Source organism: Thermobia domestica, chromosome 5, assembly GCF_964235325.1.
Source record: "Thermobia domestica chromosome 5, izTheDome1.hap1.1, whole genome shotgun sequence".
In the NCBI taxonomy this organism is placed as follows: domain Eukaryota; kingdom Metazoa; phylum Arthropoda; class Insecta; order Zygentoma; family Lepismatidae; genus Thermobia; species Thermobia domestica.
This window is the reverse complement of record NC_137458.1, coordinates 194913123-194928512: the sequence shown is the minus strand read 5'-3', so window position 1 is coordinate 194928512 and position 15390 is coordinate 194913123. Positions and strand designations below refer to the sequence as shown.

Below are 15390 nucleotides of genomic sequence, written 5' to 3'. Positions count from 1 at the left end.
ACAGTGGTTACGTATACGGGAGTAGATAACGAGTACGTCAATAGGCTAGTTAGCATACAAACTCAGAAGTGTTGAACAAAATTGACAGAAATGTACCACGAAATATTCTGTGCCAATTTTTCCACTTAAGAGTTTGTGGTGAAATACACTAATGTAACCATAGACCTGCGTCAAACCTTTCCTTGACAAGGGTTCCAGGGAGAATATCGTGTCGAGTAATATCCATAACGGGAACAGCAGTTGAGAGTACAAGGTAAGATTTTGCATAATCAAATTATACTCTTTCCACCTGTTATTTTCTTGATACGGCTACGACTTTATTTACACTATATCTACCTGAAAACAAAATGTACATAAAAAATATACATTAACTAATAAAAATAAGTATACTATTCCTAAAGGCGAACAAAGCTTGCACACTAATGCAAAAATATTATACATGTCCACATATATATATTATTAGTTACATGCAACACAATCCTAGTAATTCGACTACGAACTAAAGTACACTTACATATATAAGCACATTCATAAGCGATTTTAGAACTAGGTTAACAGCAAAGGAACACTCCTACCAAAGCAATAACAAAAGGAGGACCCATGCACCCATCACTACAGGATCAAACGATGCCATACCTGAATTGATGCGCTGTGGTTGGGCATGCCTGAAGATATAGAAATAAGTACTGTAAGTGTAAAAAAAGAAATTCCATTAGGACTCACGATTTAGTCAACACATTAGTTTCTTTAACAAAAAATAGATTAAGAAAAACACTTCAAGTTGTACACTTCTCCAAGATATAATTGCGTGCCTGAATTTTTCTACGTCCCTTAAAATTATAGGTTTGCCAAGAATGCGCTTGAAGTTATAGAAGGGGAAGTTATAAAGAAAAAAAAAAAAAATAAGAGTTGTGAAGCATTACCAACACACATTCTTGTTTGCTGTTTCAAATATTCAGATTCTTTTCCATTACTTAATTTAATGTTAAGTTTCAGAGCAGAAAATTTTCTTTAGTTAAAGAAATCTCACACGTTTTTTAATCCAAAGAAAATCGTTAAAAAAAAAGAAAAAAAATATCAAGTAGGATTTTAAGGAATTCCATCTCTATCAATACAACTGAAAAGTAGTTTTACAGTGTGTTTTGATAGTCGTGCGTTTAGTCCTTTCGTTCTACTGAAACTGAAATTCTTGAAACCTGGTTCGAATCCCACTGACTGCTTTTATTTCTTTTCTTTTCCTTTTATAACATTTTTTTCTGCTGGTCTTAATTTACAGTTTCTGATTTATTTCCTTCTTTCTTTCTTCAGGAGAAGTCATACTTTAGAATGTCCCTAGCTGATTACTATTTGTATGAGAAGATTTCCTAACACAAAGGAAATGAACAATCAGAGCATTTTTTTTTTTCTTTTCCTTAAAGGGTACACGGATACTACTAAATTGTTACTAAAATGAGTTAAAGCTTTTACTCATCCCATTTGGGATACTGATAGGAAGATACTAGTGATTTCACCCTGATTAAAATATTGCCCCTTTGAAGAAGAAAGTTATCTCTGGCACGGTTAACTCAACCCCCTCCTCTACAATGTTTTTGAAACTTCATGAGGATAGAAACAAGGAACAACTTTTATCTTGTACGCGAAAATACCTCTGTATTACAATTAGGAACAAATCTTGTTAAGCAAATTGGTTTATTAAAACTCTCGTACATTTACCTTTTCTCTCTGTTCGTCCGTCCGCAAGACGAAAACATCAAGGATTACTTGATGGATCACCACCAAATGTGTTCAGTATGTAGAGGGTCAAAAGTTAGGAATCGAGTTTCATTACGTGGGCAATGATCTAATTGACAATAAAAGTAAACAATTACCGGTTTTTACGTTGATCAATATACAGCAAAAAAGGCAACATATACATAAGGAGAAGCATTTTATATAAAGCATCCCAAGAATACATTTCATCTATATCCTTTACTCTGTACTAAAACTGGAAGCAGTAGAAGTACACTACAACTTTCGGTTTCAGTGTTGATCTACACATCAAAAATGAAAATAGTTATTTAAAAATCGATTTAGCGTTCTAAGAATAGAAAATATCTCCCTTCTTACCCCTTATTGAAACAGGAAGTTTCAGATACAAACCCTTTTCGAATTTTTACGTTGTTCGCCAAAGAATGAAAACCCGCAATAGATAGCAAAGCGGTTTCCTGTGGCAGAAAATTATCCACTTCCAGTTTTAACAATGATCGCTATAGAGTAAAGGCGGTCATAGATAGCAAGCTGCAATGACTGAAGCGTCTCAAGAATATATTCCGTTTTCAATCTAACCTCTCTACTACTACCAGAGTGGTAAAAACCTACGACCACTTTCGGTTTCAATATTGGGAAAATATCACGCCAAACAAATCAGTATACATAGATCGCAGAAGAAGGTGTATGTTTGCCCGCCAAACTCAGTACAACGATACTTTATAAAGTAGTAGTTACACGTGTATTAACATGCGAAGGTGTGTTTTGTGTTAGCATATATACTACATATATAATATGTGATGGCTGGGCGTATATGGGTAAATTCATCCTCTCTGAGGAAAATATTCAATTTGCACTTGATTCTCCTTCCTTTATAATAATAATAATAATAATAATAATAATAATAGCCTAAGAACATACAGAAAGCAATGATGTTCTAACTAACTGGTATCTATTCAAATGCAATAATAAAGAAATCAACAAATATGGATTTGTCTTGGATTTATTTAAAAAGACGACGACTACGACTAGAAGTTCACTTTTTTAAGGTTAGGTCCTCTTGAATCAAATAAACAATACAGTGTGATTATGAAAGCAATGATAGTGGTAACAGAAATAAATAATTGATTTTTTGAAATTCATTATTCGTGTAAAATTAAATATTTTCAAGTCCTATTAGTATTTTAACAAAAGAGACACTAACCAAAGCTTAAAACTTTACTTTATTTTAAATTATAATTTGTAACTGTTTCGGATATCTAGCATATCCTTCTTCAGACACGAAAAAAAACAATTAATCCAAAGCCATGAATAGTCTTACTATCCTATTAGTACTATTAACTGCCAATATAAATTATTGTTTAGTTCATTTTGTTTTTCCTTCTAACAAACAAGTGAATTGTGTTACGTGTTGTGAAACAACGGCAGATTTTAATATTAAAACTGAAAGAGGTACATCTATAGTTTTCCATCGTAACAGAGGGATAAGGTCGAAGATGGAACCTGTTCTTCATACACTAAATTCATATGAAAGAATTTTCTCTATCTATTACAGTTTTTGATCTAAGAGGATCAGAATCGAAACTGGAAGGTATATAAATTTCTAAAACTTCCAGTTTTTCTATAAAGATAAGGACGGAAATAGAAAATATTCATACCATACTGAGCCCATATATCCATTTTGATTTAAGTTGAATTGATCTCAGGCAATGTATAAGGTAGCGAATGCTATTTTACATATACTAAGTACTATATTATAATGTTATTGAGTGGATATTATTATTATTATTATTATTGTGGTGGATATTAATAATTAACAGGTCAGACAGTATGCGAGTATACGGAAACTAACTTAAGAATCTCTTGAATTGTTTAAAGCCAGACTTCCGTGTAAAGAAATCGGTATATGCATATTACTCCATAGACTTCATAATCAAGGAAATACGTAGAAACATTTGTAAAAGTCTAGAGTCAGGTATAAGGAAGTATTACTACAGGGAAAGACAATTGAGTCATCTCCGAAGTACTTGTAGTGGCAGGAATCTAAAATATTGCAAGAAAGACGGTAGGTAGTTTTCAACCTACATGTAGAACACAAGGAGAGCAGTCTCGGTTAAATTCTCGTCTTAGAAAGGTTTCGGTAATTCGGATCCAAATTTCTATATCTATAATTTCAACACCTCTATAACAGGACTGGAATACATCAGCAGCAACCAGGTCAGTAGTTTCTCTTGAGACGTCTAAGTTAAGCAACTATTGTCAGAACCAGACGATCATTAGCTTCAACTAAAATCAACTAAAGTTAACTATAATTAAATATTTGTACTTGCGTTCACACCGTAAACTTAAGATCGTAAGAAAGAAATAGCAAAGTAGCTAATAGCCACACTACCCATGCAAGGCCCTAGGTCATTATTGATTTAACTGTAATGAGGATTTAGAATAAATGACTTACTAACATACGTTAAGTGTAGTCATTTAGTTGGTTGTTGGTTCGCTATCATCGAACCCAGATTGACCAGATTATAATAATATTAGCGGCCATTGATTAACCTCTACTATAAATCATCAACACCGAACCAGACACTACATTATTATTATTATTATTATTATTATTATTATTATTATTATTATTATTATTATTATTATTATTATTATTACTGTCCCTTTGTGCTAAATATTTAGCGAAATATCACTGTAACTGATATGGATAGTTCAACTAACACAAAAAATATTCATAATGGATACAGCATTCTCATTGACATCACTGACTCTACAATTTACTTTTGGCCCAAGCCCCGCAAATCGACAATGTACATGTGAATAGGTACGAACAAGGAGCAGGAAAAACCGACCTGTTATTGCGTACTTCTACAATAAGGGTTTGACCCCAAAAATCCATCTTTGTGTGTGTCAATCGTTGAGGAACCGTGCAACTTATAATGCCAGTGTTAGAAATTGAGATGCGGAGTTCCAAAAGTGTCAAATGCTCATTGATGATGAACTTTGTTCCGGTGCACATTCAACAATACTGACCCAGAAAACATTGATGTCATCCATGACATAGTATTGCAGAATCGACGACCTCTGATGTATTATAGAAACTATTGACATTTCGTATAAGAGAGAGAGGTTCTCAACCTGTGGTACGCATACCACCGGTGGTACACGAGACGTTGTTGGTGGTACGTACGACTTATGGTAGTACGCCTGTGGTGGTATGGCAGTGGAAAAGGTTAAGAAACCTTAGTATAAGAGATTACAACACCCTCTGACGAAGTGCTGAACACACAAATCTGTGGCAGAGCATGAAAAAGATTTTGGCGAGACCAGTTTTCAAATCTAAATGCTGAACACAGTCGGCAGCAAGTTCAGTGTTCTTTCCAAATATATTTCTTTTCCTCTTCCCTCGGAGTTGAAACGTCGCCCTGGGCTGAATATATATATATATATATATCAAATAGTTTCAACGTGTGGCCCCAACTCATTTTGATTTTTCCCCGGACAAACTTTTCTACAGGAAAACGTAAATTATGTGCTCACAAGTGAGCACACCCTTTTCTTTATAAAAAAAAATACAGTCAGATTGTATTGACATTAGTAATTCAGGATCTAACTTACATACATCACTTTGAACCTGAAACAAAACCTATTTGAAAGCAGTAGAAAACACGCTTTATCTCCACTCCCAAAATACTCATATGAAATTGTCTGAGGTAAGGTGACGCCCAGAGTTTTGTTGAATTCTGAGAGAATTCTTATGATGGACCCTGTAGCAAATGGCGGTGTGACTGGAGTATACTATTGAGAACTACTAAGGCGTTTAAGTGAAAAAAATGTGAGATCGCTGAAAAAAAAAAAAAAAAAACTGTCTAAAATTGTTCTGATGCACCGAGACAACATACAGTTCATAAGTGTAACAACAAACTACGAAGAAATAAAATGTGTCACCAATTTTATTACCCTTAAACTTTTTTCTGTGTCTTACTTTAATAATAATAATAATAATAATAATAATAATAATAATACGTTCTAGCAATAAGGAAGGAGTTCTTAGGGCTAATAGTGATTTCCTGAACACTGGAATTCCGTATTTACATTCAAATTAGGAAATTTTATGGATCGATGTAAGACGTGATTCCCTTAAGAAGGAATCACATTGGGATATATAGGAAAGAGTTAATGCCTGTACAACTTATTATTCTTGGAAAGGTTAGCTGTCGATTGCTTCCGTGTAATAATACATATACTATAAAACTGTACGGCAAGAATAACTGAAAAGTTAGAAAAAAATAAAAGCATCCAGTGGGATTCGAACCAGGTTCAAAAGTATTGAATCCATATTATATATATATATATATATAAGGAACTAAACACGCGTGGCTATCGAAACAACTACGAAGCTTTCCTGCAGTAGTACTGATACATAACGATCTTCGTAACAACTCTGCTTGTTTCTTCTAACGAATTTTATGGTTGAGAAGCGTATGTGTTATACCTACAACTAAGTTTTCTGCAATTGCTACGGTACTATTTTGATAAACATCATTGCATTAAATAACAAAACAGAAGCTGAGCATTTCAAACAGCAAACTGTGAGCTGTGTTCGAAAGTCTTGCTATTTTTTTCTATGATTTCCCTCCCTTCCTATTACCTCAAATGCGTTACTGCCAAACCTAAAATTTTAAGGGACGTAGAAAAATTCAGGTGAGTAATTATACATTGAAGAAGTGTACAAACTTGATATACTAGAATACTCGCTAACTCTAAAAGATAACATTAAATTTTAAACAATTAGGTGATTTTTTTATATTTTTTTTTTTAATTTTTGTCCATATACCAAAAGGTATTTGCAGATGCAGACGTGCACCTGCAGTACAAATTAAATTTTTTCCCTACTAACATCTATGTTTTAACATATTCAAATAACCTGAGGATACTTCTCGTTAGTAACGAGAGCAATCAACAATATTTTCATTTTTCGAACAAACAGTACAAAACATACTAAACAGCTATACTGGCACAGTAACTCTCAGAACACCGTTTGGTATTTCTTGGTACTAATGCGTCATTTGCCATACGGAACCAACTCAAGTCGACCCTTCGTGGAAATAGCAGCCAGGGCGGCAAAGAGAAAATGTTCTTTGAACAGACAAAACTCGCTGAAACATTGTCATAAGCTCTGAAGTACCAATTGCAAGGAGCATATCGTTTGAAGTGACCATTACCACGCAGAGGAAAACTTAACGGTCAGAAATCAGGAAAAATGAACAGTACCCGAAACTCCCCCACCACAGTTTCTCACTACTGAAAAGTATCAGATAGCCATTAGATCAGCGGGCAGGTAGTTAATGAACTACAAGCGAGGGTTGGTTCAGAAGTCAATACTGTACACAGACAACGCAGACTAACTCGTACGGTGTGTTATCGTCCATGACGTAGGCATAGTAACGTTACTGTCATTTTTTGAGCCATCCATATAAAGCACACTCTAAACGGAATACTTTTCTAACAGCACTCGAACTCTTACTAATCTTCCTGGTTCCCGGCGGGCGCTCGTGGTTCGGATCCCACATTAAGCTGTAAGTATGTCTCGTAGAGCCTTGCTGCTGAACGGGACGCCAAACTTAAATCCAATCCAAACCGATATTCCCGGGTACTCGTGTTACAGGTGTCAGACATTACTGAGATTTCATTATTGACTTTCGAAGTTTTCCAATCTGATAAATAGTAATACCAAGAAAATAAAGTAACGAACAATACCGAAGGGAACTGAAATATAAAATTACATCAAAATGATGAAACAAGATCAAAACAGCACACGGAGAAAGGTAATATGAACGAGAAAAAAATGTGGCTTTGGGCTATCATACAACAGACTGAAAATCGTAAACATTGCAAATTTTGAGAGATTGTACAAGTCTTAAAACAGTAATGAGATATTATAGTATGACAGGGGTACTATAATATCTCATTAAGAATATAAGAATTATTTCTGTTGTCGTTCAAATGCTAAACAACCTGGTGGCATGATATTATTTCCTAGGGTCAGAGGCAAATCACTAAAATGGAACTTTACGTGTTGAGATACATTTGCCTATTCAAGGCTCCCTTTAGCTGTTATGAATCCTGGAGCCGTTGCTAGTCGTAGAGAGATGAAAAGAAAAGGAAATATAACCGCCTCCTTGATAAATTTATATTTGCTCCAATTGCCATCGAGACTAGGCTTGGGGATCTACAAGCCTTGATTTTATTAGATAGGCAGATGCATTTCTATTGTTATTGGAGATGCTCGTTCAACATCTTTCCTAATTCAACGCATAGCTACTGCTACAGAGGTTGTTCAGTCTACATTTGGCCAATTTCGACTTATCTAAAAATTTAGAAGAATCCACGGCGCCAGGTCCGTAAGTGCTCGATGTGCTTCCCTTGGTTCCTAACAATAGCCCAAAAGCGTAATTTTTACTGTAATAGGCTTCTCTGAAGAACTTGGAGGGGAATCTTGTCCCATTCCCTTTGCACAGCTTTCCAAAGTCCTTCCACAGTTGTCACACGCCGTTTTCCCAAAGCCCGCTTCAAGAATCCAAATCCACAATAGTCCATAGGACTTGCATCTGGAGATTTAACAGGTACCTCATTGAAAGGTATCACCTGTATACCGCTTGCCTCCTCCATCTTCCTGTAGAATGCGAGGAACGATCGTGAGGTATGTGATGAGGCCTTGTCCATGTGAATGCGCCCCAGATTGGCGTCATTTCCGTACATTGGGTGGAATCTCATGCTCGTAGATCAGTCGCATGATCTGCTCCTGAAAATACTGCGAATTTATTTTGCAGTTCTTCGCCACCCTACGAATCTTCAGTTTCCCTCGGTAACAGTAGCCAGTACCGACCATGAACCTTTTTGGGAAGGATTCTTTACAGACACGGACCCACCTTCTGAAGTTCTTGGTGCCTTCCTCTTGGTCATGGGCGTCTCAGGCGGGGGGACGAGGGGGACGCGTCTCCCCAATATTTTGGAGTGCAAAATATTTAATATTTTATTCTAATTTAATTTATTTACTAACGACAGAACTACATATAAGTAATAATTATTTTATTTATTTGCAATATAATAGGTAACAGAATTCCTGATATACCTCAGGGGGTCCGTGAAGGTAAGCAGAAAGGTAACACATGGAATCAAAGATAATAAACAGGTTGGGCTACGTAGTACCATTTAAATCAGTTTCTTTGATGTCCCCCCAAATTTTACATGCCAGAGACGCCAGTGCTCTTGGTATATGATGGCTCTCGGTTTGCCGCAGTCGGAAAGGTAAATCCATGCTTCATCGAGAGTTACGACGTACATCCACCTTTGTTTTGCCAGATGCCGTTCGTACAGCTTCCGAGCGTTACACTTTCGTTCCTTTTGGTGGGCATCCGTGACAAGATGGCCGCGAGCTTTCATGACTTTTTCCAGCTTGAGTTGATGGTGTAACGTCCGGCTCACAGTCCCCAAAGGCACGTCAAGACGATTAGCCATACACATTTGTGTTGGCGGATTTTCTTTGCATTGCCATGTTGCGAAGTTCCCTCTGCATGGTGGAGGTGGCCTTGCTGCATTCCCGCTTCCTAGGCAACTTCGTCGGTCACCCAAATGGTGGAGCTTCGTTGCCCTTGTACTTTTTAATAACATTTTTTATTCCACTTAAACTGATGTTGCAACCATTCTTCTTGCACTGTTTTCTAATGACAGGAACACTAAACTGGGCGTCATAAACAGCCGCAACATAGCCTTTCCAAAACCGGCTTAGTTTAGTCACAAAGCGGAAACCCACACACTTGGAAACAAATTTAACACGACACTCACAACAATGGTCTTGTTTTGTGCGTTATTGTCGTCCACGTGGAAAAGCAACTGCGTTCCCAGGAAACCACTGCACAACACTGCAGGATGCCACGAGCCAGGTCGGGTGAGTCTATACTGCCCGGGAGGGGGAAGGAACGAAATCGGCCAAACGTAGGCTGAACAACCTCTCTATGCAACGTGGCAACGTGTCGTCGGTTCTTGGCACCTTACCACATGGAAAGGAACTGGATGACGTGTTTCTTCTCTAACACAAAGGACAACACAGAACATTTATACAATTGGACGGCATACTGTACTAATAAGATCAATATGGTAATTGGAAAGTAAATGATTATAACACAGTGAAACACATATGCTTGTGTCGGGGAGGCGCAAAAAGATTATATAAGAGATCGAAGACGGTTAATTTAGTGGAAATTTACTGTTCTATTGTCTGATTGAAATATATATATATATATATATATATATATATATATATATATATATATATATATAGCAATAATTGTAATAATAATTATTTTGAAACATTATTGTGCCAATTATGTGGAACTTACAGATAATATTTGATTCTTCCAAAATTAATACTTGTTTACCTATTTTCTTTGTGAATGTCTTGTTTGTGTGTTGGTACACTTATGTTGTAGTGTAGTATGTATTTGTTATTGTTCCAAAAGCAGTGTATGTGAGTGTGGTAAATAGCTGTTTGCAAAGGTGTGGATGCGAAGAACATGTAAATTTTGCTTTATGGTGATAAATGTTCATCATATACAGTTTATTTCACAAGAAAGCGATGTAAATACTGAATCTAAATACATAAATAAATTTTCGTAAAATAATTTAATAATAAAATATGATATATTCTAGAATTATTTTAAATTTCAGAAATATGTATAGAACTATGTATTGAAGTTAAGAGAAAATCCTGGAATTACGTGTCGATGACGTACTATAAATGTTACAGAAATTTCGTAGAACAGGCAATTATGAGTGTGTCAGTTTATTGAAAATTTACAGTAGTGACAAGGATCTCGAAACCATTCGGTGTTCATCCTGGCGAAAACAGGTGCGTTAGAATGCATAGAATATAAAAGAATAACGAACAATTACTACTTAAAGCAGTTTATATTTTTGGCTGGAATGTCCTTGAATTCTGCGTCGTTAGATATGTCCATTTCGAACGACTGATTAGTATTTTTTAAATAAAAAAATATCGATATCCATTAATCAACGTTTTCAAATATTATTCCTTTTCATGTACTTTTATATGTAAGTGTACTTCAACTTTTACTAATCAATAGTAAAAGGAATGTAATAACGCACTATCAAGTGATTGATTGTCAAGCATAATTACATTTTGTAAAAGTAACTTTCTTGATATCAGAAGTTTTCTTCTTTGTCTACAATTTGTTTTATTTTGTTATTATTTAAAGGCAAGCATGTTCTTTTTAAATTATTTTATACTAGAATACACTTTTGTGTGCAACTTGAGGCTGATAAAAGCACATTATATAATTCAGAAAGACAAAACAAACAAATATAGGCAAAAGGAAAAACAAACTCATACAGCTCATGTTTCGTTTTTTCACATAAGGATGCGCCGTCAATCATATACGTAAATGCGTGCTAGAACACTGCTTTTAAAGACAACAGAAAAACAAGTTTTTATCTTTCTCTTCCATTGTTAACACAAAGGTGCCAGTCCTTCCACTGAACACAAAAATACATCCTACGAGAATCTGCCAAGGAAATATATCTAAAACATTTTTTTTTTCTCTTTTTGGCGGGTGGGGTTGGAGCTTCAAATGTTCTTGATAGTTATGAAAAATACATCTGTGGTCTTGTTGTTCCTTTAAAATTTTCATTTGCAGAAGGGCGCGCCGCATAAGTCATACCTTCTCTAAGGCCATATAGGTACAGGTCGCGGCTCAGAAATCGTTACAAAAATTCTAACTCCAAGTTAATAACAAATTCTTGCCCCGTTTGCTTATGCATTCAAAAACACGCATCTCGATTGACTGCTTCCTTCTAGTATTCAATCCAACACTCCCTCCTCCGCCTCTCCTTCTCTAAAGCAGTGTGTGACATAATATACTCTTTCCATTAGGACGGAAAAAACAGGAACCAGGTTTACAAGGTTAATAGCTCTAAAACCATCACTTTCATTTGTTTGTTCTGAAATGCCTTTTTAGAAACTGAATAAAAGATGTCAAAAAATGTTCAAATAGCTTCATAAACGCCTTTATTTGTCTTCTTTTACTTCTTTAGAGATTGCAAGCTAGAAGATGTTCCTTTTGAAATCTATAGAAATTTTCAATCACAGTACTGGCTTTTGTGCTTCCCAAAGTCTGTAATGCGGGCGCAGAGCTCTGAAAACTATTCATAGAAATGAGTGTTATTCAATGATTAATTTCATTTTGTTTCTCAGTAAATGCAAGCAAATATCCCAGAGGCATCATTTGACCAGGACAAGTTGGTGTAATTTCCCCCTGCCCTGAGTTTCATAAACCCATATTGTTTGATCAAGTGTACAGAAATCCAAAAGAGAAAAATAGAAGTGAAACTCTTATCTTCACCCGGGCAAAATCTAAAGTGAGACTACTTTTAACAACAAACCTAAAGAGTTACGATAGTGCATTGATAGAGCGCTTACATTTGCTTTCAAGAGTCGAAGGTGCTTTCATATTGGACAATATTGAGAGAGATTCAAATATGGACAGAGAGAGGGAGGTTTGCGTACAAAACCTCGTCACGACAATTTCTTCGATGTAGAATGCTCTATATATATAGTAACACATAACTTAATTAAAATAATGACAGGAAAAAATTCTAACGCGTGCTTTGTAAATCTATATATATAAAAGTGAAAATGACTACGTTTGTGACATCGAACTTCTTGAGCCACCCAACCGATCTCGATCAAATTTTCAACATAGATGAGGCTCAGCCCTGGGATGTTTTTTATACTTCACTTTGACGGCACAACGAAGGGGAGGGGGAGATATACAGTGTGCTAGAAAAAGAACTCCCTAGCTTTAATGTGTCCTAGAATCTGTACAAAGTAACATACACTATTCTAGTTTGTGGTGTTTGATTTATCAACTCTCCAAGTTTGGCTCCCCTGCAGTTGGCAGGTCTGCTTGACCTTGAGACGGCACCAGTGATTTTGTGTGTGTGTGTGTGTGTGTGTGTGTGTGTTTCCTCAGTTCAGTCCAGGCAGGCGTGCAGTGCAGAGCAACTCAGCAACAATGTGTACTCCGCAACAGAAAGCGCAGTGTGTTATTTGGCTTGTGAAAACTGAGTCAGTTATAAACAGTGAAACGTAATTTTAGACGTCAGTATGGTGGTGAACCACCTACAGCAAAAATTATCCGTCATTGACTAAAGTCTTTCAAGGAAACCGGTAGTGTTTCAAAAGCAAAATCACCAGGTAGACCGAGAACTTCTGAAGATGATGTTGAACAGATCCGTGTTTCTTGTGTTCGGAGCTCGAAGCAAGTCACTGGCCAGACGTAATTTACAATTAGGAGTGCCTAAAGGTACTGTGTATGATGTTGTGCGTAAAAGACTTAAGTTGCGCGCCTACAAATTGTAACTGCTACATGAAATTAAACCTACTGATAAAATCGAAAGGTATGAGTTTGCTGCTGACTTTCTATGCAGAATTGATGATGATGTCACTTTTTTTAAAAGAAAGATTCTCTTTTCTGATGAGGCTACATTTCATGTCAGTTGAACAGTTAATCGTCATAACTGCAGAATTTGGGGGACAGAGCAACCACATGAAGTTATTCAGCATCAACGTGACTCTCCCAAACTCACGGTTTGATGGAAGATCGTGTGATTGGTCCTTTCATTTTTGTAGAAAAATCAATAAACGGGGATGCTTACTCTGACATGCTGACAGAGTACGTCTTTCCCCAAATGGACGATATTAAGGCAGAAAAGGGGCTTGTGCTTCTCCAACAAGATGGTGCCCCACCTCATTACAGTAACCATGTGCGTGCGGCTCTTGACACTTGCTTTCCAGGAAGGTGGATAAGCAGGGCTAGCCCAATACCTTGGCCACCACGAAGCCCAGACTTAACCCCACTTGACTTTTTCTTTTGGGGCAACGTAAAAATGTTGTGTACAGTGAAAAGATCAGAGACATCAACAATTTACGGGAAAGAATCGACGCGGCGGTTGGGACAGTTACACCTGAAATATTGGTGAATACGTGGCGAGAAGTTGAATATCGTCTCGACGTGTGCAGGGCCACAATCGGATCCCACGTTGGTCTACCACCATTAAACAAAACTTGAAGGAATTCTCTTTCATGATATGTACTCATTGATGTAAATTTTCATTCATTTCCCAATTAAATTTATACTTAAAAGTAGTGAGTTCTTTTTCAAACAGCCTGTATATATATATATATATATATATATATGAATTGAACTTAATAACTCTTGAACCACGAGACCAATCTCGATCAAATTTGCTACACAGACCAGGTATGAGTCTGGGATGGTCTTTATCATTTCACTTTGACGGGAAGGAGAAGGGGAAGACATATAGAAATACATACAAATGAAAGTGACTCCGTTTGTGATTTAACCCCTGAACCACCCGACCGGTCTCGATCAAATTTTCGACATAGATGGGGTTTGAGCCTGGGATGGTTTTCGTCATTTCACTTTGACGGTGACCCTAGGAAATTCTAAGAAACTCGAATAATGTTTATGAAAGTATGAAATAACATCTGAGTTTTTACGCCTCTCGATTATGGCTTGTAGGTTAAAGGAGACGTAGATGATCAGGACGAAGGATGGAATGAAGAAAGTGGGAGGAAACGGGAATACCCCGAGAAAGCCCACACACACACGATGTTTTGAGTCATTATAATAATAATAATAATAATAATTATTATTATTATTATTATTATTATTATTATTATTATTTGTAATATGCAATTGCTTATTAAGAAACTCGCTGGGTCAATTTTAAGAAAAGGTTTCATTCCGCAAGATTTTGGCCAAGTGAGATTTTGGTCCGCGAGGTTTCGACCAGGCGAGATTTTGTCCCGCGACGTTTAAGGCAGCGAGGTTTTGGCCACGCGAGATTTTGGGGGGTGAGGTTTTGGGTGGCGAGGTTTTGAGCGGCGAGGTTTCAGAAGCGAGAGAGGGATGATTTACATATGCAAGTTTAGAATTGGAGACAAAGTGATCAGACAGCATCCATATTATGACGAAAATTGTGATTTTGTAAAACAGAACAAGGAAAGTTTTCGAAGTGCAAGCGTGACATCAGGCAGTAGTCGAATTAAGGTGGAGAACTCTTTAGAGCATTACATGATTACGAAGGGACAGAAGAATCTTAAAATCTGAGGAATTAAGATTTTTAAAAAATCTACAACTTTCGAGACGAGTTTGGAACCATGTTGACAAGTTTTGAACCACGCTAACTCGCAAACCATGACTTTATTCATTCAGCCACGTTGAACTCTACGCAGTTATTCATATACATTGCCTTTAGCTACAGTGAAAAACTAATAGAATGGAATGTTTCAAAAGTTGACTTGGTGGACGCGCCGTTTACACTTCTTGTAGCTTAGTTACAGGGTGCATAATGAACTTCCCCTTGTTCAGGAAAACTTTTTAATGCAGTAAAAGTTTGTTATTACTGTGTTAATTGATTTACATTTAATAGAATCATCTGTTAAAGTAGTGCCAAATAATCAGACGTAGGTCTAATTACCCTTTTGCAAAGCTCAAGTGGAAAATAAAACAAATAATCGTAAAACTGTTAGACTTT

At 36.4% G+C, this 15390-nt stretch overlaps 1 protein-coding gene across 2 annotated transcripts in view; it reads right to left on the bottom strand.

Annotated features, from left to right (window-relative positions):
- g (adaptor-related protein complex 3, delta 1 subunit-like garnet) overlaps nt 1-15390 on the bottom strand; it is an 895910-nt gene that overhangs the window by 403653 nt on the left and 476867 nt on the right. The window contains exon 9 of one of the 2 annotated variants that reach the window (XM_081759537.1): nt 637-686. In XM_081759537.1, the coding sequence (XP_081615663.1) occupies nt 637-686 (50 nt within the window). The remainder of the gene's footprint in view (nt 1-636; nt 687-15390) is intronic. The other variant, XM_081759539.1, reaches the window with a different exon arrangement.